Source organism: Lycorma delicatula, chromosome 2 (assembly GCF_047948215.1).
Source record: "Lycorma delicatula isolate Av1 chromosome 2, ASM4794821v1, whole genome shotgun sequence".
Taxonomy (NCBI): domain Eukaryota; kingdom Metazoa; phylum Arthropoda; class Insecta; order Hemiptera; family Fulgoridae; genus Lycorma; species Lycorma delicatula.
Window position 1 is genome coordinate 180639967 of NC_134456.1, and position 26862 is coordinate 180666828.

General features: G+C 31.5%; 1 protein-coding gene across 1 annotated transcript in view; it reads right to left on the reverse strand.

Moving 5' to 3' along the window:
- The window catches only part of Snx6 (sorting nexin 6), a 51935-nt gene that overhangs the window by 22678 nt on the left and 2395 nt on the right, over window positions 1-26862 (reverse strand). The window contains exons 2-5 of the mRNA XM_075358035.1: window positions 23471-23518; window positions 6831-6935; window positions 2639-2749; window positions 1470-1591 (exon numbers count right to left, since the gene is read on the reverse strand). Coding sequence (XP_075214150.1) covers window positions 1470-1591; window positions 2639-2749; window positions 6831-6935; window positions 23471-23518 — 386 coding nt within the window. The remainder of the gene's footprint in view (window positions 1-1469; window positions 1592-2638; window positions 2750-6830; window positions 6936-23470; window positions 23519-26862) is intronic.

The window sequence follows — 26862 nt, forward strand, 5'->3', positions numbered from 1 at the left end:
ATTGGAAATGAATACAATACATATAAATGATGATAGAACTGAAAAATTACAACAAATAAGAAAATTTACTTTACATGAAAACTTAATTAGTTAATTACACTTTTAAAGCTAAATCATTACAACGAACATTGATTGAGTATCTCACTTTGTAATTTGTAGTTTATGTTTTATTTAATACATCTCATTACTAACATCCCACATGCTATATGAGTATAAAACTTCAAAAATTGGAAATAGTTTTTAGTAATTATGTGTGCCTTTCTTTACATTACCTTCACAACTAACCAGATAAAATAAAATGTTCAAATAAAGGACGTGTTCCAAAATCAAATTTTTAATGAAATCAAGAGAATACTGAAGTTATTCAAGAACTACTTTATGGCACAGCAGTGTCTGGGAGTTTCATTCTAATGATGAAATTTTGGCATTGCAGTAGTTATATATTTTAATTATGTTACCTATTTTAATATCTTTCATATTCAGATAGTCAATTTTAGGATGATAATCTAAAGCTGATTTGAGATCTAATATATTTTTCGAAGTTTGGATTCAATTTTGTGCTGAGCGTATACACTTCCTAGTCTTTGAGAACACTCTGGCATTGATTCACGTTTTCTACAATCATAAATTCTAGTAGCCCTAGAAGTTCCTCCTATCTGTAACCCTGCCAATGTAGGCATTATGAAAATATTAATACCAAATTGAAGTTTAATCTATACCAATTATAAATATGACTTACCCTAGTGGGACTTTCTTAGTTCAGGATATAAAGTTCTAGTGCTACTTTACTTGCATGAGGATGAGCTCTTGCAGTGACTGCCAAATTAGACAACAATAAATTTAGTAAAACACATAATAACTTTATGAAGAAGTTGATAGCTGTATCAAAATTCAACAATCCTCAAACCATCAGTCTGTTAAATTAATAAATAGTTGTCATTTCCTTTAATTTTACGATCAAACTAATCTGTTTTTACATAGTATTGTGATAATAAAATAAACTGATTTTTTATAGACAGTGAAATTAAATATAGAAAATCATAACTGTCTGAAGAATTCAATATTGACACTGACAATGATCGATATAGACAACAAAACTTTAGTAAAAGAAGTTCTAGTTATTTATTTAATTTTTTTTTAAATTTATTATATATATATATATATATACTATAAATATATATAGTAGTAATATTGGTGTTGTCTGAACTGTGGTAAACACTCCAGGGATCATAAGAGAGTTACAGTTAAAATTTTGTAATGATTGGTTCAGTAGTTTCATCGGAACAAAAGAAAAGGATGACATAGTAGTGAGATTATCACATCTCAAACATGCTACACATTTTTTGAGGAAGATGAAATGTATGAAATAATAGATGTGCCAAATCCTTACTAAAATTTAAACCAAGACTTATTTATTAGTCATCACACTACCACAACAGACTAGCAGAATAATTATGTTTATTACATACGCTTCTAACTCCTGCTTCATTTTATTAAATTCCTCTTTAGTCATTGTTCCTTCTCCTTCTCCTAACTTTTGAAGTTTTTCACGTGATGCATCAAAATCTGGTCTAGGTGGAACTGGAGGAATCTAAAAAATAAGAAAAAAATGAAAATTAACAATCACATAAAATTCCTTAAAAAAACATAAGTAAAAACTATGATAACTACAAAGCAGTAAAATCTACTTCATATAAGCACAGAATACAGGGTAGGAGGACCTCATAACTGTCTGTACAATTGCTTTTCTACATCGATTGTTTTGATTTTCTTTGTTCATTACATAAATCTATATAATAAGAAAAGATTGTAACATATACTACATCAAATAAAAATAATATTAACATATAATTTAGTTATTTGAAACAGCCACAGTCAAAAAGAACAGTGATTAAAATATACGACAATACATTGATATTGATTATTGACTAACGACATTGTATTGATTACAATAAATCTACATTGATCATTTGTTAATTCAATGAAAAATAAGAGATAATAAAATTGAATCAGACACACACACATACACACACACACACACACGAACAGGGGGGAGAGAACCACGGAAAAGCAAAGAAATACAAATAAAAATGTTTCCTAAAGTCATATAAATAACAGAATCTACAAGTACGCATATTAAAAACTTGTCAATGGTGCACTGTCACAAATATTTTTTGAACTTAAATGCAACTTTTCGTTAGGTTTGATTTTAACTGGCAATGTGTTAAAAACTTTCATTCCAATTTAGTATGGACCATTTTTTGAATATGCAGAAAATAAGGATAATCTGTGTTTCTAGTATCTCGTCTATAAATTTCTTAATTGTTAATGAATTATTTTTAAAAAAATGATTTTTAAACTTTTTTAATCATAAAAAAAATTTTCTAATTTATATTGATTTTCTTTTTATTGAGACAAAAATTTATAAGAATTAAAAGATATCATCACATTAAACACAGCAAAATTATGACTTTTTTAATAAATTTTTTCCTAGTAAAAAAAAAAATGGACCAGCAATTAATAACTAATGAGTATTGTATTCTACTAAGTGAACAAATTACGGTCAGAAACCAAAATGGATAGTAACAAACGTTATAACAAAATGGTAAAAGAATAAATTAGATTAAAAATTACTTACAATAAAACCAGCATACTCTTCATTTTCTTCAAATCGATCATGTAACCAGACAAATTCTTCATGCTGTCTAACAACAGTAAAATCTGTTTTCTTAAATTCAGGTAATGTTGTCTGCAAAAATGAAAAATTTTTTTAAAAATTATTTCTTGATAATATGATATGGGACCTGAATATTATAAGTATGGAAAATATAAACTGGTACAATTAGAAATTAATGGACTGAATGTAATTAGAAATTTAAATATGTTGTCTTAAAATTTATGAAAGCTACCTATTGTAATGGATACCATGATTCAACTTCTGGAAAATTTCAATATATCTTTGCATTTCACATTCCCCAGACCCCAAAACCACTGTCAGCTCAAAAATTTATATATATATATTTCACTTTCTTGTGGATACATTAACTGCCGTAATGCCGTAATTTTGTGCAAATCACTTTCAAATTGTTCCTTAAAAATAACTCGTCCCAAAATCTTGGTCAAGTTCGTTAATGGCCAAAATCAGACCATGGGGGTGGAAATGAGGTGGCTTTCTCGAAAAAACAAAATATCTCTATAACTTTCTTATCAAGTAAAATTTTGAATTTGTTTAAGTTCCTACTATTCTTTGGATAAGGACCTAAAACTTAAATAAGTAAAATGTTTTGATATTACCAACCATTGGCCCAGGGGGTGGAAAAATGGGGTTTTGAAGACAAAAAAAAATCATACCTCCCTTAATAGGCACAGTATCAAATTGGTTTAAAATGGTCTTTAGTCCTCTAAACATTACCTAAAACTTTTGTCTGAAACAATTTTTGATATGACCAACCCTTATGGCAAGGGATGACCAAAATTGCTGCTGAAATTGTAAGAGGATGGGGCTTGTTGTATACTAAACATATGAAACTTTTTTCACATGCAACCATTGTCATATCGATTAAATTTCAAGAATTTCTTAACTTTGAAGTGGACATTTTTTTTATCCCCTACTCAGCACCGGTGATATCTACCAGAAGGTGTGCTATCAGCACACCTTCTGGTGTGCTGAAAAGAATTTTTTTTAAACGTTTCATAACGACCTAAACATATAAAATTACTTGTAAATAAATTAATATCATTGAAGCTTGACAGGAGAACCTCTTTTAAATGGTGACACAAGAGATCAGGGAGTACAACCCTCTCTAACCCCAAAATTCAGAAGCAATGACAATAAGCAAAAATAATAATATAGGAAATTAACTCTATACTGCTGATAAAGAAATAACTACTTTACACTGCTGGTTATCTGTACATTTAATAGAACATGAGAAAGTGATGGTAACATGCCACACGGATAACAAAACAGCTGTATGTAAGTATGAAAGATCTAAGTTAAATTAGTGTTTATAAGCAAACATACTAGCTTAAAAATAAGCACAATTACAGTTTAGTGTCATCAATTCTAAAATAAAGGCATTCCTTCTCATGTAAACTGAGAATTAAATGTGCTACAAGACATTCTTCATAAAAGCTTTGGATTTTTAATTTAAATTTGAATTTTAAATTCTTTAAAATTTATTATACACACTAAGTAGATTAGCCAACTATTAAAATCTTATATTAAAAACATTAATATTCTGACTATGACTGTAAGAATAATTTCTTATTTTTGATTATTAATAAATCAAATTAAAGATTTTACACTATAATTGTAGTAGTGAGCAGACTTACTGTTTATTAGCACAAAGAATTATAATCTATAAATAGCAGCATGATGTTACTTGGTATTATATTATGAGTATTATATTATATTGTCATTATTCATGGCAGATCATGTATAGACACAGTACTACTTTGTACATGGATGCATTGTTTTCATCCACAATTGGCTTTGAGCAACTATTGTTAGATAAAAGTTTTAATAATAATTTTTTTAAAGGTAATTTTAAGACTCAAAGTATTAATAAAGTTTTAAATACAAACAAATTACTATTATCATATTTTTTAACTATCAGAATCATGATCCAATTATGTATTAATACATTATTATTCATAAGTAAGTCTCATGTAAGACAGAAACAAACAAAGTGATGAGATAAAAACAGAACAATAAATCAATTGCATGACAAAGATAAGCTTTAAAAGTTATAATTTAAGGACTTTGATCACAAAATAATTCTCATTAATTTATTTTTAACTAATCTCAAAATTCAAATAATAATAAAAATTTCCTTGAAGCTAACAGTTTTCCTGTATCAGCATTATTAATCATAATTTTCCTTATCTTTGAAACAAAGGCAAAAACTAACTTAAAATTAATAAGTTAAAGACTTTAAAAAACCTACATTACAACTGATTTTTACTAAATTACATTAATACATCTATTGAGTCAATAAATTACTGTTGTAAGTGAACAGGAAAGAAAAAGAGCATTCTAATTTATAATAGGCTAAAGTAATCACAGGATTTTTCAAACACTAAATAACATATTTAACTTTTTTCTTCCTTTTTTTGATCTAAATATAAAGAAATGGTAGGCTACAAATTACTGAAATAAAGTAACAAAAAGAAATGCTAGAAGAAGAAGAAGAGGTGAAAAAAATGAATATGTCACTTGTGCAGCTACACAAGTTATATGTTCACCCGCATTTCAAACAACCTGACATGCTGACTGTACAAAAATATATTTCGCCCTAAGAAGAAAACACACCCTTCAAGAAAACAATTTCATCCTCACCTTACGTAATAGAACTGGTAAGCGATGCTTATTATTCTTGGAGGTAGCTACCAGTATTTATGAATGACTTGTGTCTTGTGTCAGAACCTCTACAATTGTTAGGACATGTCACTAAATCTAATTATATTTTAAATATTTCACTTTTCTATTTTATTCTCTGAATTTTTCGGAAAAATAAAATAATCAGTAAAATATAAATTTTAATGTCATTTAACATAGATGGAAGATCATAGATAAAATAAATCAATTTAAAAAAAAAACTGATCTATCTACGATCTATATTGAATTATTAAATGACATTAAAATTTATATTTTAACGATTATTTAACAATCTTTATACAATTTTTATGCATAATATTCTGATAAATTCTGTAATAAATATTAAAGTTGCTTTTCAAGTATTTTGCTTAACACCACACTGGCAAGTTTAAATATTTCTGGTTTGACTGGAGACAGTATCTATCGCCTGCCATTTTACTTTCTTTGAATCATTATATATACCTTGTTTCATTATGCAATTAAAAAGAATCATTTGATTGACACCCACTGCATAAAAGCAGTGCAATTCTTATTAAAGTTAAAATGGTAAGAAAAACATATTATCTTTGGCACACTAAGGGAAATAATAAACATTTGTTTTTAATCATTTTCACATCTACTATGCCATAGTGTAGTCTCTATCTTTTATCCGAGTCCCAGGGTCAAATGTAATCAGGTTTGGAATTTTTCACATACTACATATTTTCATAATATATTTCCTCTAGTAAGCCGATGTCAGAAAGGAATCTGGCCAAAAAATCAGACAAATCTGTCCATCCAATCCCAGAAAGAAAAGGGGGAGATAGATGTAACAAAAAAAGAGATTAGTTGAATAAAATTCTAATTACAATGGAAGATTTTACTCATAAAATGTTTTCGGCATCTAAACTGAATTTTCATCTGTGAATAGTACAGTTGTCATTAATTATTAATTACATTCTAAATAAATGTATTTACAATTTAAAATATCAGCTACAATAATCTTGACAGAAATACAATTTTAACTAAAACAGCACAAGTTATTGATTAAAACTATTTGAAGGTGTAGCTCCACATTGAAGCTGAAAGAATTCTAACCTTCTTTATTTAAAATTGTGATTCATTCATATTAGTAATAATAGTTATTATTTAAATTTATTGGTGATATCACGGACATGAAAACCTTTTGACACATAAATTAGTGAGCATCAAAAACAAACTAAATTCACTTTCATTGACACCAACCTACTTGCTAAAAGTACCTTTGAAATACTTTTAATATTTTATGTTTGAAAAGTTTTTATTGTAATCACTCTAATCAAATAAAAATAAATTGATCTTCAAAGCACATAATATAAACAGATGCAAACAAATTATGAAAATGAACAAATAATTCAAATGAGTAATGCTAATGGCATCAAAATATAACATTAAATAATTAAAATGTTAACAAAGGTAAAAGAGTATACTTTACCTTTGTATGTACAGTGAATTTGACCTTGTCTTTCTCACTAAGGGCATCTGATATATCAACAACCAGTGAGCTGTCGGTAAGGTCAACTGTCTCCGAACGCCCAGGCTACATACAAAAAAAAAAATCATATGAATAAAATTTAAAAATGCTCTACACTCAACAAAATGTTTATTAAGATAACTCACATTAGTTTGTAATCTCAAAAAGATCAAGTGTGCTGATATCAGCTGTTTACACACATCAGCAGAATATCAAGTGATTAAATATAATTCAAAATTTCAGTCATTATAGATGTTTATATAATGGAATAAAGTACAATTATATTAAACTACTAAGTCTATACTAAGCTCCACCTATGAATCATGAGACCTTGCCAATGGTGAAGAAGCTTAGTGCTCAGTGATACAGAGTAGCTGGACCGAAGGTGCAACCATATCAGAGAGGAATCTATTGAGAATTCCTGATAGAGGGCAGCAGCTCTTTCAGTAGTTGTTAAGGACGTAGGTCAGGATGACTTAAATGGCCATATCAACATCACTCAATCTTCTAAATACTGCACTGCTGAAATCAAGGAAAACTACAGCGGCTTGTTTCCAAGAAAATGTAGCTCTCTGCATTTTCATGGAGACCTTCCTTGGTAAAATATTCCAGAGGTAAACTAGTCCCCCGTTCCAATCTCTGGGTAGGAACTACTAAGGAAGGGGGTACAATATCGAGGGGTATGTTCGATGTTGTACTGCTGCTGGCATACTTCCAGCTTGGATGGAGTATCGATGACTTGCTGGCGAAGTTGGGGCGGATTCTGGACAGTCTCCCGGGCATCAGAGTGCTGGTTGCTCTGGGCGCTAACACCAAGTTTCTGCCTCAGGTTCACCACTTACTGACACGAGAGGTACAGTCTCACACAGTTTGTTGAAGCCAGGAGGAACCTCTACTTGCTTAACAAGGCAGAACAACCACCAACTTTCTCTTCCAAACTGAGGAAAAGTTACACTGACGTCACCTTGGTGACGGGCAAACTGCTTAGGTGAACAAGTAGTTGGACTGTCTGGCCCGAGGCCGGTGTAAGTGATCATAGGCTTATATCCTATGACATTGCTTACAATGGTGGTCCAACAGCTCCAGATTCGTGTCGCTATAACCTACGGGGCCTGGATCAGGACAGGCTGCAGCACACATGTGCAGCTACCTTACAGGGGTTGGAATGGCACATGAAGCACAGGGAAGATATGAAATTAACGGCTGAGCAATTCGGCCGGGTCCTACGGCGGCCTCGGCCAATGGACGGACCGTTAGGTAGTGGCCAGTCCGCTGATCGGGGAGAGTACCTGGAGCGGTCATGACCGCTGCTTCCGGGGAGCCGTCTGTTAAACGCAGCCGGAAACCAGGGAAAAAGTGGTGGTCCTCTGATCTTAGCGTGCTGCGCGCAAGAGTTAGGTCTGCTAAGAGAAGATACCACCGTCGCCTCCTAACAAGGATTATCGTTGACGACGTGCTTGCTGAGCATCTGCAGATCTACCGGCGCACCCGTAATGATTACGTTCATGACATCAAGAAAGCCAAACTCAAGTTTTGACAAGATTCCATGCAAGAGTTGCAGTACCAGCCCCTGACAGCCTGCGAAGTCATGTTACCGGCCAAACCCATTACACGTGCTATCCAGTTTTCGATGCGGATTTGGTGGTCGTGGCCACACTTTAACATCTGTGGCGACTTACCAGGCGTTCCTGGATACTTTATTTCCAGATGCCCGGGAGGGTGAAGCAGAAGTCGGCGTTAGGGCGGGTGAGACACCATTCCCTGGCGTACGGGCTGTGGAACTCGTAGATATATACCGAGTGGTTTCTCGAATGGCACTAAGAAAGGCACCGGGGATTGACCAATTTGACCCGGATATTTTCTATCATCTGCTGCCTGTCATAAGAGAACCGCTTGGCAGGCTGTTCTCGAAGTGCCTAAGCTGGGGTTGCTTTCCGATTTGTTAGAAGGTGGCTTTGGTGAGGGTGCTCTTAAAATCAGGAAAGGATCCGAGTGAGGTCAGCAGCTATCGACCCATCAGCGTCTTACGGGTAATCGGCAAGCTGCTTGTGGAACGACTCTGGGAAAACATAGATATGAACTCACTTCTACATCGAGGCCAGTATGGCTTCATGAAAGGGGGTTGGCACCGAGGACTGCCGAGGTGGAAAGCGCCGAATGTATATGTTTTGGTAATTTTTATTGACATAGAGGTGGCATTTCCTTCCTTGTGTTGAGTTCTGTCCTTTATGAGTTGGAACGCCGCAATGTGCCCGTAGCCCTGCAGGCCGTAGTACGTGACTACATGTCTGATCGCACGGCTCTGTTTAAGGATGCTAGTTGTGGAAAAGTCCGTCACCAGGAAAAGCAACAGGGCTCCGTTCTCGGTACCTTGCTGTGGCATTCCACGGATTTTTGGGACTGACATTCCCGGAAGGGGTCACGACCCAGGCTTTCGCCGATAACTGTCTCCTGTTAGTTCGTGGTAACTCATGACCGCAGCTGGAAGACCGAGCGCAGGCGGCTTTGTCAACCAATAAGGGCTGGATGGACATTCAAAATTTAAGATTTCTGTGCCCAAGACGAAGTTTATGCTTCTCAAGGGTGCAGACAAATTATAATACAGTCGTAACCCCAGTATTAAATATAAAGGTTGAGTAATCAGCCGAGTTCGAGTTCATAACCTAGGTGTTCAGCTTGATAAGTAGCTGTTTAGCAACCACATTAGGCTACCAGCCAGATTAAGGCTCCAAGCTCTTTAATGGTGGAAGGTACTTGCTGACATTCAGCGGCCTAGGCGTGGACGCAAATTGCTGTCTTTGACGAGATAAATTTAATTATTGATATACATACATGTTTTAGTAGTTGACAGGGTGCGTCTACCCATTTTAGTGATATATGACAAGTATGCGGTGGACACGCAAGCGAGTGGTGTATACTTACCACGCTTATTCCGCTCATCGCTTTTAGATTAGCTCTTGGAGCTAGTTAGGACACTAGTCGCTAAACTGTTTCGAGGCTCAGTAGCCGTTTGTGGCACAGACATTTGGTCTTAACTTTAGAGAGACCGAATGGGGTGGTGACGGGAGAAATGCCAAGCAAACCAATTCCAATTGTCCCCTGTTCCGATCTCCGGGTGGGAACTACTAAGGAAGGGGGTCACCAGAAAATTAAAAAATATATTCTGTGAGGCGGAGCGTGGAATGTTATAAGTCTAAAAGAGGTTGGTAAGTTAAAAAATTTAAAGAGGAAAATGGATAGGTTAAATATAGCTGTCGTAGGAATTAGTGAAGTTCGATGGGAAGAGGAAAACGACTTTTGGTCAGGTGATTTTAGAATAATTCACTAGCTTCAAATAAAGGACAGGCAAGAATAGGTTTGGTAATGAACAAGAAGATAGGGAATAGAGCAGAACATTTCAAAATGCATAGCGACAGAATCATTGTAATAAGAATAAAATCAAAACCTAAACCGACAACGATTGTTAACCTCTATTTTCCTACAAGTGCCCATGATGATGTGGTAGAGTGTGTATACGAGGTGTGTGAGAAAAGTAATGAGTCTGACTTTTTACTTACCAAAGTTTCAATTTTTTCAAACAACAATATTATCCCCTTCAAAATAGTTCCCTTGGGCAGCTATACACCGGCGGAGTCGTCGTTCCCACTCCTGGTAGCAGCGATGGAAGGCTTCAACTGGTAGGGCTTTTAACTGGTCGGTCACAGTCTTTTGAATGTTCTCCAGAGTTCCAAAATTACGTCCTTTTAAGACATGTTTCAAATTCGGGAAAAGGAAAAGGTCACAAGGACTCAAATCAGGTGAATAGGGGGGTTGAGGAACCCTAGGAATGCGTTTTGAGGCCAAAAATTCCGTGATGGAAATTTGCCGTGTGACACGGGGCATTGTCATGATGAAGCATCCACTTGTCTGCAATGTCTGGTCTCACGCGAATCACTCTTTACCTGAGCCTTTCAAGGTCACCTTTGTAAAACACTTGGTTGACAGTTTGTCCTGGAGGAACAAATTCTTTATGCACGATACCCCTACTGTCAAAAAAACAAATCAGCATAGTTTTGATCTTTGATTTGCTCATTCGACATTTTTTCGGTCGAGGAGATGACGGAGTGTGCCACTCTTCGCTTTGCCGCTTTGTTTCAGGATCTACTCAAATATCCAGGATTCATCACCAGTGATCACACGATTGAAGAATTCTTGGTCATTGTCAATCCTCTCAAGAAGATCAACGCACACGTTTCTTCGATTGTCCTTTTGTTCCGTTGTGATGTTTTTCGGCACCAATTTCGCATGTCCAAATCGCCTGTCAAAATTTTATGTACGGTGAAAGTGTTTACATTTAACTGTTCTTTCACTCATCATCCTTTTTGTTAAAGGACGGTCTGATCTCACAAGAACCCTTACACGCTCAAAGTTTTCGTCAGATTTTGAAATTGAAGGTCTCCCTGTGCGAGGTTGATCTTCAACGTGTTCTCGACCTTCCAAAAATGATTTGTGCCAACGGAAAAATTGTTTTCTTGATAAACAACGTTCCCCAAAGGCCTGATTCAACTTTTAATTTTCCGTATTTTTAATATCTTTTAATATCACAATCGCGGATTCCCCAAGTTGTAACACAAAACTTGATTGCACAACGTTCCTCTAAATTCCGATGCTCCATTTTCGTAACACACAAAAAAACCACAATTTCACTGATGGCGCTGCCAAAAAAAAATGTGTTGGCTGAACGGAGTTGAAACTCGTACTGAGCATGCGAAAGCGATGAACAAACCGGTCTAGCACACACCGGTAGACACAGTGTTGCCAGATTGCTCGCAGTGTTACCAATCTCATTAATAGAAGAATACACACATGAAAAAAGCCTGGTGATACTACAAGGTATCAGATAGATTATATCATGGTTAAGCAAAGGTTTAGAAATCAACTCATCGACTGCAAAGCTTACCCTGGAGCAGACATTGATATCGACCATAATTTAGTGATAATGAAATGTAGATTGAGGTTTAAAAATCTGAAGAAAAGATGTCAGATAAATTGCTGAAATTTAGAGAAGCTTGTGGAAGAGGAGGTAAAGAAGATTTTTGAGGAGGACATCGCAAGAGATCTGAGTAAAAAACATAAGGTAGAAAATATAGAAGAATGGGAAAATTTTAAAAAGGAAATTCTTAAATCAGCAGAAGCAAACTTAGGCAGAACAAAAAGAACTGATAGAAACCTTGGATATCAGAGGATACATTGCAGCTGATGGATGAATGGAGAAAATATGAGAATGCTAGTGATGAAGAAAATAAAAGGAACTATCGATAATTAAGAAATATTATAAAAAGGAAGTGCAAACTAGCAAAAAGAGTGGATTAATGAAAAGTGTTTAGAAGTGGAAAGAGAAATGATCATTGGTAAAATAGACGGAGCATATACAAAAGTTAGGGAAAATGTTGTAGTACATAAATTAAAATCACAAAGATGATACACCGATTTATAATACAAAAGGAAAGGTCGATAGGTGGGTGGAATATATTGAAGAGTCATACAGAGGAAATGAATTAGAAAATGGTGTTATAGAGGAAGAAGAGGAAGTCGAAGAGGATGAAATGGGAGAAACAATACTGAGATCTGAATTTAAGAGAGCATTAAAAGATTTGAATGGCAGAAAGGCTCCTGGAATAGACGGAATGCCTGTAGAATTACTGCGCAGTGCAGGTGAAGAAGCGATTGATAGATTATACAATCTGGTGTGTAATATTTATGGAAAAGGGGAAGTTCCATCAGACTTCAAAAAGAGTGTTGTAATCATGATACCAAAGGCACAGATAAATGTGATGAACACAAAACAATTAGCTTAACTAGCCGTGCATCAAAAATCTTAACTAGAATTCTGTACAGAAGAATTGAAAGGAGAGTGGAAAAAGTTTTAGGAGAAGACCAATTTGGTTTCAGGAAAAGTAAGGTACAAGGAAAGTAATTTTAGGGCTCAGATTAATAGTAGAAGGAAGATTAAAGAAAAACAAACCAACATACTTGGCATTTATAGACCTAGAAAAGGCATTCGATAACGTAGACTGGAATAAAATGTTCAGTATTTTAAAAAAATTAGGGTTCAAATACAGAGATAGAAGAGCAATTGCTAACATCTACAGGAACCAAACAGCAACAGTAATAATTGAAGAACATAAGAAAGAAGCCGTAATAAGAAAGAGAGTCCGACAAGAATGTTGCCTATCGCCGTTACTTTTTAATCTTTACATGGAACTAGCAGTTAATGATGTTAAAGAACAATTTAGATTCGGAGTAACAGTACAAGGTGAAAAGATAAAGATGCTACGATTTGCTGATGATACAGTAATTCTAGCTGAGAGTAAAAAGGATTTAGAAGAAACAATGAATGGCATGGATGAAGTCATACGCATGAAAATAAGCAAGAACAAAACAAAAGTAATGAAATGTAGTAGAAATAATGTAGATGGACCACTGAATATGAAAATAGGAAGAAAAAAGATTATGAAGGTAGAAGAAGTTTGTTATTTAGGAAGTACAATTACTAAAGATGGACAAAGCATGAGCGATATAAAATGCTGAATAGCACAGGTGAAATGAGCCTTCAGTCAGAAATATAGTTTGTTTACATAAAAAATTAATTTAAATGTCAGGTAAACATTTTTGAAAGTATGTTTGGAGTGTAGCTTTATATGGAAGTGAAACTTGGACGATCGGAGTACCTGAGCAGAAACGATTAGAAGCTTTTGAAATGTGGTGCTATAGGAGAATGTTATAAATCAGATGGGTGGATAAAGTGACACATGAAGAGGTGTTACGGCAAATTGATGAAGAAAGAAACATTTGGAAAAATATAGTTAAAAGAAGAGACAGACTTATAGGCCACATATTAAGGCAGCATTTTGATGCATATTAATGCATCAAATCAGTCAAATGACTGAAGACAAAAAAGTCTATATAAATCAATCTAATCATAAATAAAATCTAATTCATAAAGTATACTCTCTTTTGTAACATTTATCAGTCATTCGAGTTTTCTTCAAATTTTAGTGATTTTTGTTAACAGTCAGCAAATGAATAATACATCTGATTAATAACTAATCACTTTTTTTTAGATTTTATATAAAATTACATTATTCTCATAAAATAAATGTTAGATGATAATGTTATTTTTAGATGTTGTATTTCATAGTCATTCAAGTTATTTACAACATTAAATTTAAATTAAAAATTAAAATATGAGTAAAGTAATAGAAAGCCACTGTTTTTAACCATAATTTACAAACTTTTAGAATTTGATGTAAAACTAATCTACAATCACGTACAACTGCAGAACAGGAATTTGACTTACTGTATTAAACAACTTTTCAACAATATAACTGAAACATAATTTCAACAGCATTAAAGCAAACTGAATAGTATGATCAAATGCAGTTAAAATGTTTTTTTTTTTAAAGAAATCTAAAAATCAACTTGCATAGTATTTATACAAACATTTTCTGTGGGCAAATTCCACACAAAATAAAGTAAGTTATTTTTTAAATATGGTTTTTTTTAAAAAAAATAATTTAATAAAGAAGCTGATATGGTTTACAAGCTGATATCTCATCTATGAAAGGAAAAAATATTAGTAATTGTAAATACTTGAGGTGTAATAAAATTCAATAGAAGCTACAAAAAAAAAATCAGAAGTACAATTTCAAATGGAAAATACATTCAGGAAAGTTAGAAATCTGATAACTGCAAATTAAAATTAATCAAATAAAAGGTTTTAAGAATAAGCTTCTGAAGAAAAATAATGAATTATAATTGAAGCATAATTAAGACTTTACAGAGAAAAAAGCTGTGCTGTGTAGCATATTGAATGTGCTGCATAGCAAGATACAATTATATTCAAAAAACAATTGTAGGCAGTAAAATAAAGAGAAAGAAAAGGAGAGGAAGGATAATGATGGGATCATTAGGTATTCTGAAAGATCAAACAAACAAGCTAAACAGAGCACAGCAAATGTAATTCTTTCACCTGACTCCAGAGAATATATTTATTTCTGTACACACATTTATAGAAGAATAATTTGTGACTAAATTTGGTGAAAAAAAAAAATCATGTGGCTAGGTCATATATTAAGGCAAACTTAATTTAGTAGTAGAAGGAGATGTAGATACTAAAAGAAAAACCAATAACCAAGGTTAAAAAAGCACATAACTGAAGATTTAGCATTAGGAAATATTATATTGAAATTAAAACTATGTCAAATTTAAAATTTATATCGAGCCATAGCAGCTCTGGCTTTCATGTAGGATGTGCTAAATTTGAACCTGATCAGACTTTGAAAATTTATTTTTCATATATTACAAAATTTCTACTTCGCATTTCCATGTTCAAACTGAAATTTATCTTTTTTTTTAAACGTAATTGAGAATATGTTGATTATAATGAAATTTACAAAAAAAAGAGCAGTGAATTAGCAGTGAAATTTTACTCTGAAAATCAAAGATCCATTTTTTAACTCAAAGAGCAAAGATCCAATATTTTAACTTATGCTCTTTAAGCCATCATTTTGGTTAGCATATATATTTTAATATAATATGCACCCACAATGATCAATCAATTAATGCAATGTATTAAAGAAAATGGAGCTACTACAACTAAAGATAAGATAACAATAAGATTTATCCTGCCACAATCAATTCTAATGAAGAACATAGTGAAGCCATAGAACATGTTACAGCTACAAAGAAGATACAAAGTTACCAATATACAATTGACCCATGGAGTTAGGAATGTTATAAACATCCTTACAGCGGATTTTAAAAAATCCACACAGTTATAACATACAGTTACTTAAAGCATTATAGTCTTTAGAGTATTAACAGAAGATAAATTATGGAATCCAAACACTAGATACTGTATTTGCTCGACAAGACCATGTCAATTCCCATAACCAGGCATGGGGTTACTCAATGGAGTGTGTGTATATTATAAAGTTCAAACCCTCCATCAACTTAAATAAGACATCCAAGAAGAGCTGTGGGCACTGTAACTGGAAAAATGTTAATGGAAAATGCCTTAAAACAAGCTACCTTTGCAAAAGAGCAAACAGATCCATTTAAAAGATCTGATTTTCTATACATGACTAAAGCAATTTCCAGTGAGTTTATTTATAACCTCATTATGTCTGATAAAACCAAATTCCAATTAAACAGCTCATCAACAAACAAAACTGTTGGCTGTGGGGTACTGAGAATCCTAAGGCAACTTACTAACGCCAATTTAATCCTGTTAAAAGTATTCTTTGGAGCAGAATACCATTGAGCAGAATATTGCTTGAAATAATTAAATTATTGAAATTGAGCAGAATAACCAGTCCGTATTTTTTTAAGACAACAATGAGCTAGCTGTGAAAATTAATGGTCAAAGAAAATGAATCATGATTGAAACTTTTTTGCATTCTGCGTTAGCAAAGCATCCTTCAATATGGTTTTAGAAAGATGGGGCTAGTTCCCATATGATCTGAATCACAAAGGATTTTTTTAGAAAAATTTTTGGTTAGCAAATAATTTTACACAGTTCAAAAATTAATTGGCCAACAATTCCCAGATGTAACAGCTACCAATTTCTTCTTATGTGGTTACATTTGGCATTCAATTCATTCAAGTTAGTTGTTCAAATGAGATTATGTTCATAATGATGTTTATTAAGTCATTTTTGAGTTCATTGTCAACAGTAATTGTTAATTATATTATTACTAACTTATTCATTTATTATTATGATTATTAATATTATTAATACTCTACTTTTTATTCTATCTAATCTTTATTTTATTTTAAATTACAAAACAATGAATTCACTTCTTTTTTTTAAAATTCTTTCAGTTTATGCCAATAAAAAAGTACAAGAAGCAATTTATTTCTGTAAATAAAAAAGCTAGAGGTATAAATAAAAGATTTCTAGTTCAAAAAACCAGCAACAAAATAAATAAAATTAACTTTTTTTAAATAAATAAAATTGACTTCAAGTACAAATCCACACTAAAAATAAAAATGAATTCTTTGAAGTTTTTCTTCAAATTCGTACTTTAGACACACCATTTTGTTTTTTGACATACTGAATTCACAGTGATTTTTTTTAAATGGCACTATAATCATATAACATCACTCCAATGTAAAAATTTAAGAAAAAAATACGCAGCAAAAACTATATATCAATCTCTACCCATTAAATCTATGGATATTGATCCATAAATTGATCTTAATCTGTTTTTAAGATACTACCCATTAAAAATCCTATTAACTGAGGGTGATTCTTAGGATAATTACCCGAACAAAAAAAAAATACTTAAAAACAATTGGATTCATTAAAATTTATCGATTCAATTTATGGAAATTATAATTTAATTTATTGATTTTCTCTTAAAATACTTTGAGCCATTAATTGTTGACATTCATTATTATCCAGGAACTTAGTAATGTTGAATTTAGTACTTTTTTAAATGTTTGTCTCCTTTACTGCATCTTTGACACAATTCAATAAGTTAATACAATTTGACACAAACTGTTATGATGCAGATTTTTTACTTTTGATCTTCAAGTTATTTTAAAGCATTCATTAAAGATTGCCTTTATCAATGCATGCAACAGTTTAGTGTACTAGTAACATCTTGTCCAATATCAGCCAAACAATAACATAATAGAACAGCATTTTTTCAGACCTTTTTTGCATCTTCACGTGCAATTATCCAACCTTGATAAAAGAATTGTTGACAACAATTAGTGGATTACAAAGAATTTCATTTTTTTCTTGATCATTAAATATGGAAAAGTTTCCCTAATGATGGAAGAACCCGCTTCATAGATCCAGTCGATTAATGTTATTACTTCAGATTTTTTAGGATTACAGATGCATATAAACTGGGGTCTGTAACGAAGATTGTATTTTATTGCTGATTAAATGGCATGATGTCAAGAGGAATTTTAGCCCTCCTATAGCTTGCACAAAGTACACTGCCATTCTGATGACATACTATTTTGAACAGTATGACAAGATTTCTGTACCTAGATATTCAAAAATTTCACATCCATTGAACTAGAATTCTCTACTGCCAACTAACTTGGTAATCACAAGAATACAGCATTTAAAAGCAGGAACTCCAGCATCAAGTTAAAACAAGAATAATTAATTTACACTGTTTATGATACTTTAATGTAACTAATATTATTCTATTAGGGTATGGTTACTGTCTGAGATCTTCTCAAAAACATATACTATGTTAAAATTGATTGGTGTTGTAAGCCTCAGATGGATAGGTCGAATCACTGAAATGGCCAGCATTCTCTTAATCTTATGTCACTGGAAATATTTCTTGTGGAGGCCACTTAAAATTCATTGTTTGCAAACCCATGTTCAGATATGGAAGACCTAAAGAATGGGATAACTTATGCGTGTCAATCCCTTATCTTTCTCTATACTGGCAAATATAAGGAAAGCATTTCAAGATAAAATGTATGAATGACTACAAGTTGGAGACTTATTAGTGTTTTATTAATAATAAAACTAATACTTTTTAATTATTTGTTAATGTTAAATGTGAAACTTAAAAATGGTTTCCAAAATGATTTTTATTTTTACCTGATTTATTCAATGTTAGTCAAAAGCTACATAACGGAAATTAATAAATAACCACCCTTTTAGTTAGTTTTTTAACAGTAAATATTTTTAAAATGGAGAGAAATACTGTTATGAAGTTTTCACCAACAATTTTTTTTGTCAAATTTTACATGGAAATAATATAATCACAGTATCATTTAAATTCATTCAATATAATCATCAGAAATCCAATACAATGGAAACAAGATGGTTGCCAAAATAATAGAATACATTAAAAAATAATATTTACATCTAAAATACATACTGCATTGGTCAGGATACTCTAAATTAATGATTGAAGGAAAATAAATAGATGGAAGAACTTAATTTATATGCATTCTGTATAAGGGCATTAAAGATTTAAAAACTCAAGAGTGGTGGTTTTTAGCCTTCATATATTTAACATAGGCAAACTGAAAAAAAAAAATTCATACCTAACATTTAATTTGTTAGTAAGCCAATAAAAATTTCAGGAAAACATGCATAGTGTCATTACATATCATATTCCACATTATAACATGTTTGGAATACCACTAGTATTATTTGCAGTATCAGTTTCATAAACAAGTCATCAGTATAGCAGTTATCACTAAAATGATAAAATTTCAAGTAATTGCTAAATAACAATAGTAATAATGTCAGTGATTGTAAAATAACAATCACTATTATTTAATTTTACACACACAAATTCAAAATGTCAAACTGAAAATACACAAAACCCTTCAAAAATTATCTAGCACTGTTTTCTCTTAAAACCAATTTGACATTTCAACTGACAAGACTCACCATTATGCAGTATATTAACTTTAGTGCATCGCCACACATCTAAATCATTACTTAAAATCACTATTGTAGAAATACTACTGATCCTAATATTATCAGGAAATTATAAAAAAAGCAAATTATAAAAAACTACACATTTTCTCATCAAAATATGGATTTCAACTTGTGATAATCAGCTGGAACATAGGTAATTGTCAACAGACACTTGCCAAGCTTAAAACTGGTTAAAAATTTCTCTTATTTCTGTAATCTTTACAGAATCATAATATATGAAAGACTTTTGGATCTTATGAATTTCTAATATTGTTTTTGAGACAGAAACATATTTGGCAGCATTTGATGTAGAACATCATTGGACATAAAACAAAAATGAGATGTGACCTCATATAACAAAACCAAAACCACATGAGAATTACCCTCTTAACTACGTCACTCAAAATGGCCAGAGAAAATGATATATGTGCAGTAAGGTCAACAATCATAAAGCGCTAAATTTTCACTTACTAAGTTTCAATACAAAACACTAGCCAAACTGGATTTTATGTTACATAAATGATATGGATAAAAGCAAATGCCTGATAGACAAAAATAGTGGCTTTTTCTCTGAACTGAATGGGTAAAAGAGGATTTGATGATGTATAAAATATTTCTTTGACATTCAATTATTTAAGTACTAATTCATCTGTATCTACTAAAGCCAATTATTTAGCAATTGAAATATATATTTAATTTTAGATTTTTATGTTTTTTGTTAGCAGCTTTAGTTTTTCCTATTAATCATCAGTTGAAGGAATGGACAATATAAGCAGAAATTCCTTTTTTAATTAGCAGAAACATAAGCTATTCAATTTTTAACATTCATACAGTCTGAAGAAAATATATATAAAATATGGTTCAAAATACATCACTAATAGTCATTTTATTAAGATGTCGATAAAACATGTTTTGTTCTGTTACACATATGACAGAAAAACATTATTTTAAAATTGGAAAAAAATCTTAAATGAAGTATAAAATTAAGAGCACTTTGATAAATCAATCATGAAATCTTATCTTTACTATTCCACGATAAGTAAACGATATGCAAAAACTAGGATCGCTGTATCTATATATCTGTACCAAATCGAACATGTTATTAGCATATTTTATTTTTCTAAAAAAATTAAACAGGTAATGTAATTATCATAATGCTACAAAGCATAAAAAAAATCATTAGTAACATAATGAATGAGAATAGTAGTAACATAATGCAGTTTCTACGCAAAGAAATTTGGTCTTTACTTCAATATATATATATATATATATATATATATATATATATAGAGTCAGTCTCAGTGCTATGATTGTTTAATGCAATATTTTTAGTTCTTAGAAGTACGGTTCACAATAAATTTAATACAGATGTTCAAGAGACTAAAGAATACCTCAGTTCTCATTATTGGGTAATCAAAACAGTCCCATAAACAAGAACCTTTCAAAGTTATGTTCTAACAAATCAGAATGTATTCTTAAAGTCCAGACGACCACTGAATCAAAACATTTACGTCAGTGTTGGTACACAAGCAAATTAGTGTTTCTGACTGCTTTATAGGTTTACCAAAGCCAAAATGTAAAAATTATGTCTGCTGCATATACGATGGCAAACGGTGGTTAGGCGAAGTCATCGAAGTCAAAATACATGAAAATGAAGAGAAATATTGAATACACTTTTCCCATCTGCAGGATCCTGGTAATTCATTCAAGAAATCATTGAGGGATAATCAAACATGGGTTCAACTGGAAAATATTTTAAAGATTCTCATGCCTTCAGAGCTTTTTCCATCAACTACTGGACAAGGACACATTATACCATAGGTGAATGAGGACTTATCAATTCTACTCAATAAAAGAATGGCAGGAGCACTACGTTATGTTAATTAAGTTTGTTATCAAAAAGTGCAAGATCTATTCATAACTTCCATTAGCAGGAGAAAAATAAGGTAACAATGAATTGAACAACTTTTTAATGTATTTGAATTGTTGATCATTTTGTAATTGACTATTATCAATTGATTATTATCAATTTATTCATTCTAATGAGTTTAGTTCAGTATTTTTTTTTTGCTTTAAAAGAGAGATATTTTCAAAATCGTATGATTTGGCGACCATTTTTTTAATAAAGGACACTCGGTAACAGTCCATTTTTTTTTTAATAAGTACTACTAGTACCTAAGAGTTAAAAGGTAAAAAACAGGCCTGTTATCCTAAGCCCTTCATTATTTATTTTGGCCCAAAATATCAAAAACAACAATTTGTAAACATAACTTCAGAAAACATAACAAGATTTGGTTAGGTAACAAAATGAATTCTGAGTACACTAAGATGAAGTTTCATCTTTACTCTTTCCAAAAAAAACCCTTACTGACCTGTATGATGTAAAATAAAAGTAAATGATCTGTAAATGTAATAAAAGTAAATGATCTGTATGATTAAAATAAGAATGCTACAGCTCGTGGAAAAAGTGATGAAAATGGCTGTTTTTACCAGTTGGTGACAAAAAATAGTCTATTACTCAAGAAAAAAGTTTTTAAAAAATTTTTTTGGCCATTACAAGGTGGATAGTTACCACATACCAAATATCACCAAAATCAAAAATTGTGATACACTGATCATTTGTTGAATTAAAATGGAATACCCCTTTTATAAACACCCACAAGTCCTTTCTAGTAATCATTGTTTCATCAGATGTTTCAAGATGATCAAGTTTTGAGCCTCAACATGAAGATGGCAGCACTCATTAACAAAAGTTAGAGAATGTATTCGCGCATGCATTGAAAGGTACTCACTAAAATTTCAGCCATTTTGGACACTCAGTTGTTATTTGAAATCATTTGAATAAGTCATTGTGAGTGTTTTTTTTTGAAAATGGAAAAAATAGAGTGTTATGCAGTAATTAAATACTTCATTTGAAAAGCAATATGCCTATGCAAATTAAAAGTAAGTTGGACACTGTTTACAGGGACTCTGTCCCATCATTTGCCACCGTGAAAAGATGGGCAGCTGAATTTAAACATGGTCCACACCAGCTCGGTTGATGATGAGCTTTCGGGATGGCCAAAAGCTGCAATCACTTCCAATATAATTGAAAAAGTTCTCCACTTGATATGGACGACCGACGAATTAAGGTTAGAGAGATAGCAGAAGCTATGGATATATCAAAAGAACGTGTGTGTCATATATTAATAGAAGAATTTAATATGCGTAAGCTATCCGCTTGTTGGGTGCCATGTTCTTATTCTGGACCGAAAACAGATTTGAATGAACATTTCCAAAGTCCTGCTGGGACAATTTAAGCAAAACGAGTCAGGTTTTTTGCATTGATTCGTAACTGTAAATGAAACATGGATCCAGCACTATACTCCTGAGATGAAACAGTCAAAACAGTGAACTGCAAAGGGTGAACCTGCTTCATAAAAAGCGAAGATGATTTCATCGGCCAGGAAGGTGATAGCGACTGTTTTTTTAGGATAGGAACAGAATTTTGTTTATCGATTATCTTTAAAAAGATAAAATAATAATAGAACAGTATTATGCATCATTATTTGACAAGCTGAAGGCAGAAATTGCAAAAAAAAAGACCTCATTTGAAGAAGAAAGTGCTTTTTCATCAGGCCTGCTAACACTTCGATGGTCACCATGGCTAAAATTCATGATTGCACTTTGAATTGGTTGACCACTCACCATATTCACCAGATCTGGCCCCAAGCGACTCTTTCTTGCTTTCTAACCTTAAAGTTTCACTTGGAGGAAAGAGATTTTCATCAGACAAGAAGATTATCGCATACATAAATGCCTATTTCACGGAGAAAAACACCAGCTACTATTTGGAAGAGGTCAGGGCATTGCTGGAAAAAGTGTATTGACTTGAAAGGAAACTTTGTTGAAAAATAAAACTATATTTGACAGAAAAAAACGTCTTTCTATGTTAGGCTCAAAACTTTTCAGAAACCTAGGTAATATTCATAAAAAATAAACTAATTTTTGTAATCTCAAAATGCAATCTACAATTATTTATACAATTCATTTGGGCCTTTTCTATGAAACGCTGGAATACTTAAAGAAAGTATTTCCATCTATATAACAGATTTAACTAACATTATTAACAACATCAATAGACTCTAATAAAACAGAAAACTCTTCTTACCTTTTTATTATCACCATTCAAGATCTCATTTTCATCTTCAATTCCATCCTGTAAAAAAAAAAACTTATATAAAAATAAAATCTAGGCATCACTTCTGCTAAAGAACTTATCTGTTTTCGATGAAACAAGCAAAGCTGATTTGTCCATGACTCTGGTGCTAAATTAACTAGATAGTACTTCAATAATAAGTTGAAGTCAGTATACCTTCCTGAGGAGAAATGAATCTTTCCCAATTTTTATTAGAGATGCCATTTTGCCAAGGCATTAATGAATATAAAATTTAAGCGTCATAAAACTTTGAAAATTAATCTAAAATATACTTTAGCACTTACAAATAATTTAATGCATTAACAAATAATTTGGATGCAATGGAAGCTTACTGAACATTGCTTAACATCAGCAAACTACAGAATCTGGTTTGTTAAACATGGCTCTAGTCGATGACTTGGCTCAAATCACACCCTTCAATTATCAGAATTCTATTTCCTAGGACACTCTACCATTACAGAACACCAGGTTAATATTATGCTGCCTTTGCAGTTAATATTATCTTGCTAAAGAGGAGCACGTTAAAAGATGGAAGCAAAATAATGTTTTAACTGTGAAAATAAATTAAATAAATATTATAATAATATTAATAAATAAATATTTATTAAGAAAAATAAGTAGAAGGTTTCATGATCTTTATGATGTGGGTTTTTGCACTGAAAATGATTACATAAATAACACAAATTTTTTTTCTAACTGATTTATTCAAATAAGGGATATACCTAGGTTCACTTACAGGAACTAGAGTTAATTCATAATTGTCCAAAGAAATAACATTCATGAAAATTAAAAATTATTATACACTGTAAAAATCAATTTGTCTTAAAACAAATTATTTTAATTTTACATTGTAACATGTGACTTTTTTATTCTCTCATTAACAATTTCAATTTCTTAAAGAATTTCTAGTAATTCAGTTTAAATCAATTAAAAATTATTCATATTAATTTTAAAATATATTACATTATTTTAAAACACATTATTTTGTTTGATATTTTCATGATTATTGCAACTAATTACCAATACATATCATTATAAATATTTTATCGTATAGAGTGGTTTGTATAAAATTCATGATTTTCATGATTTTAGAACAGCTGTTCATTCACACCTGTTTTACTTAAATGAAGATTGTGAAACATTATGTGATAACAAATTAGGTTGTAGCAATGCAAAGGAGATAACCTGATGGAATTTTGTGTTAGGCCTCACAGGAACACAATATCGGTGTTAGTTCACAAGTTAGAAACAACTGGTAATCTTCTGTGTGAAACCACAAAAAACATTATCTATCCCAACTGTTGAAGGTTACTGTAGATGTTAGGAAAGACTGCTTCTGCTCAGGAAAGCAAACTCTCATACTTGTGTCAAAGAGCTGCTAAGTTAAACTAAGGTCGATAAGTGATGGCTGTTTATGAATTGTTGGTACTGATAAGAGTACAAAAATGCAATACTCCCACTGGTTTTAAACGTTGTTATCGCAAATCCTGGCATACTCTCCATTATGTAGTTCACAATTGAAGTATGGTTCCATTTGTCTGGCTATGTCAATTCACAGAACACATATATTGGACTGCACAACATCCACACACCATTCATGAAGAGCCTCTACAGCAGTAAATGTCAGAGTTTGGTGTGCAGCATCAGCAGACAGAATAGGAATCAATTTTCTTTTCTAAAGGAACTGTAAACATCACAGGTGCTGTCACATTTTTATAGAATTCATTGAACAACTGGATAAAATTGAATTATATGAAGGATTTATCCAATAGGACGGTGCCACATGCTATATGTCACTTGAGTCCGTGGTTTTGATCAAACTTGTGACCACCTTGATCTCTTTTTTATTTGAAGTTAACTGAAGCCAAGGGTGCTACACATTCTTGAGCATTAGATGATTTGAAATAGAATGCTGAATGCAAAACACAACAGTGCTGTCAAGGGAATATTCCATCAAACGACTAAGAATATGGAATGATAAGTTTCAGTTGCATCTTGATAAAGATGGAAGACATTTTAAGAACTTGATGTAAAGGTAAACTAATATCCCAAAGACACTTAACACTTTAAAACCAATTAAACTATTACTGTTAAAATAAACACACAAAGGAAATCATGAGTTTCATACTGTGACACAACTTCAATGAAAAATATTAAGATAAGTTACCTTAGAAATGCTAAATTTGGGTAAATTAAAATGGCATGACCATTTTATTTATTTATATTTTGAAAAAGAATGAAAATAGTATATCTAAAAAAAAAGCATGGGATGGAAAATCTTGAAGCACTTCCACTGAACAAGATCTCACCATTAATGTACACATAAGATCTTATTTTACTGGATCTTCATAATACAACTCCTAATAAAAATAAAACAAAAACTTATCTCCATAAAATTAAAATATTTATCAACAATAATGAGAATTTTTTACAAAGATATAATAAAAGAAATCTATATTTACGAAAAGCTACCGTTTTAGAAATTCTATCACTATGTACAAAATAAAAGATTATATGTAATCCTTGACTCTAATAAAGTGTACAAACATGCATCACATTACAATATTTATGAGATCTAATTTCATAGTACCTCAATTGGATTTTAGACATAGCAATGTAATGAAACAACCATAAAAAAAGCACTTACATGAAAACAAATGTATAACCAATACTTGAAAACACTAAAAAAAAACCTTTATAAAAAAAATTATAAATTTACCTGTTGCCTCAACAAAACTTATTACAAAAAATCTCTAAATAAACTAAAAAAAAATATAAATATAAAAAAATAGATCTAACAGAGTAAATAGAAGAAATAAATAAGTGCCTACATTTTAAGAAATAACAGAAACAGGCAAATCACAATTATTCATTCACAGAGATGCTACAAAAGCTTGAATGATCAATTAAAATTCAGATGTATTCAATTAATCCATTTAATTAATTAATAATAAATAAACTACATCTAACAAAATGTATAAACAAATTTTTAATCACATTTATCCAAGCAAGATTTTATAAAATAACATAAAACTTCATAACAGGATACAAACTTTGTTTTTTTTTTCAAAAAATCAGCAAAAATTAATTAATTTCATTTTTTTATAAATATTACAAATAATTATTAAAAACACACAATAAAAAAACATTATCACTTAAGAGCTATTGCATATGTTCTAAAAACTTCTCATACATAATGAATCTTTCTAAGATAACTGAAGCAATATTCAAGAACAAAATAAATAAGAATTCAATCATTAATAAATCTGTCTACTTTCCAGAAGATATACTCATCACCAAGTAGGCAAACTCAAAACTGCAATGATTAACATTCATAACTCTTC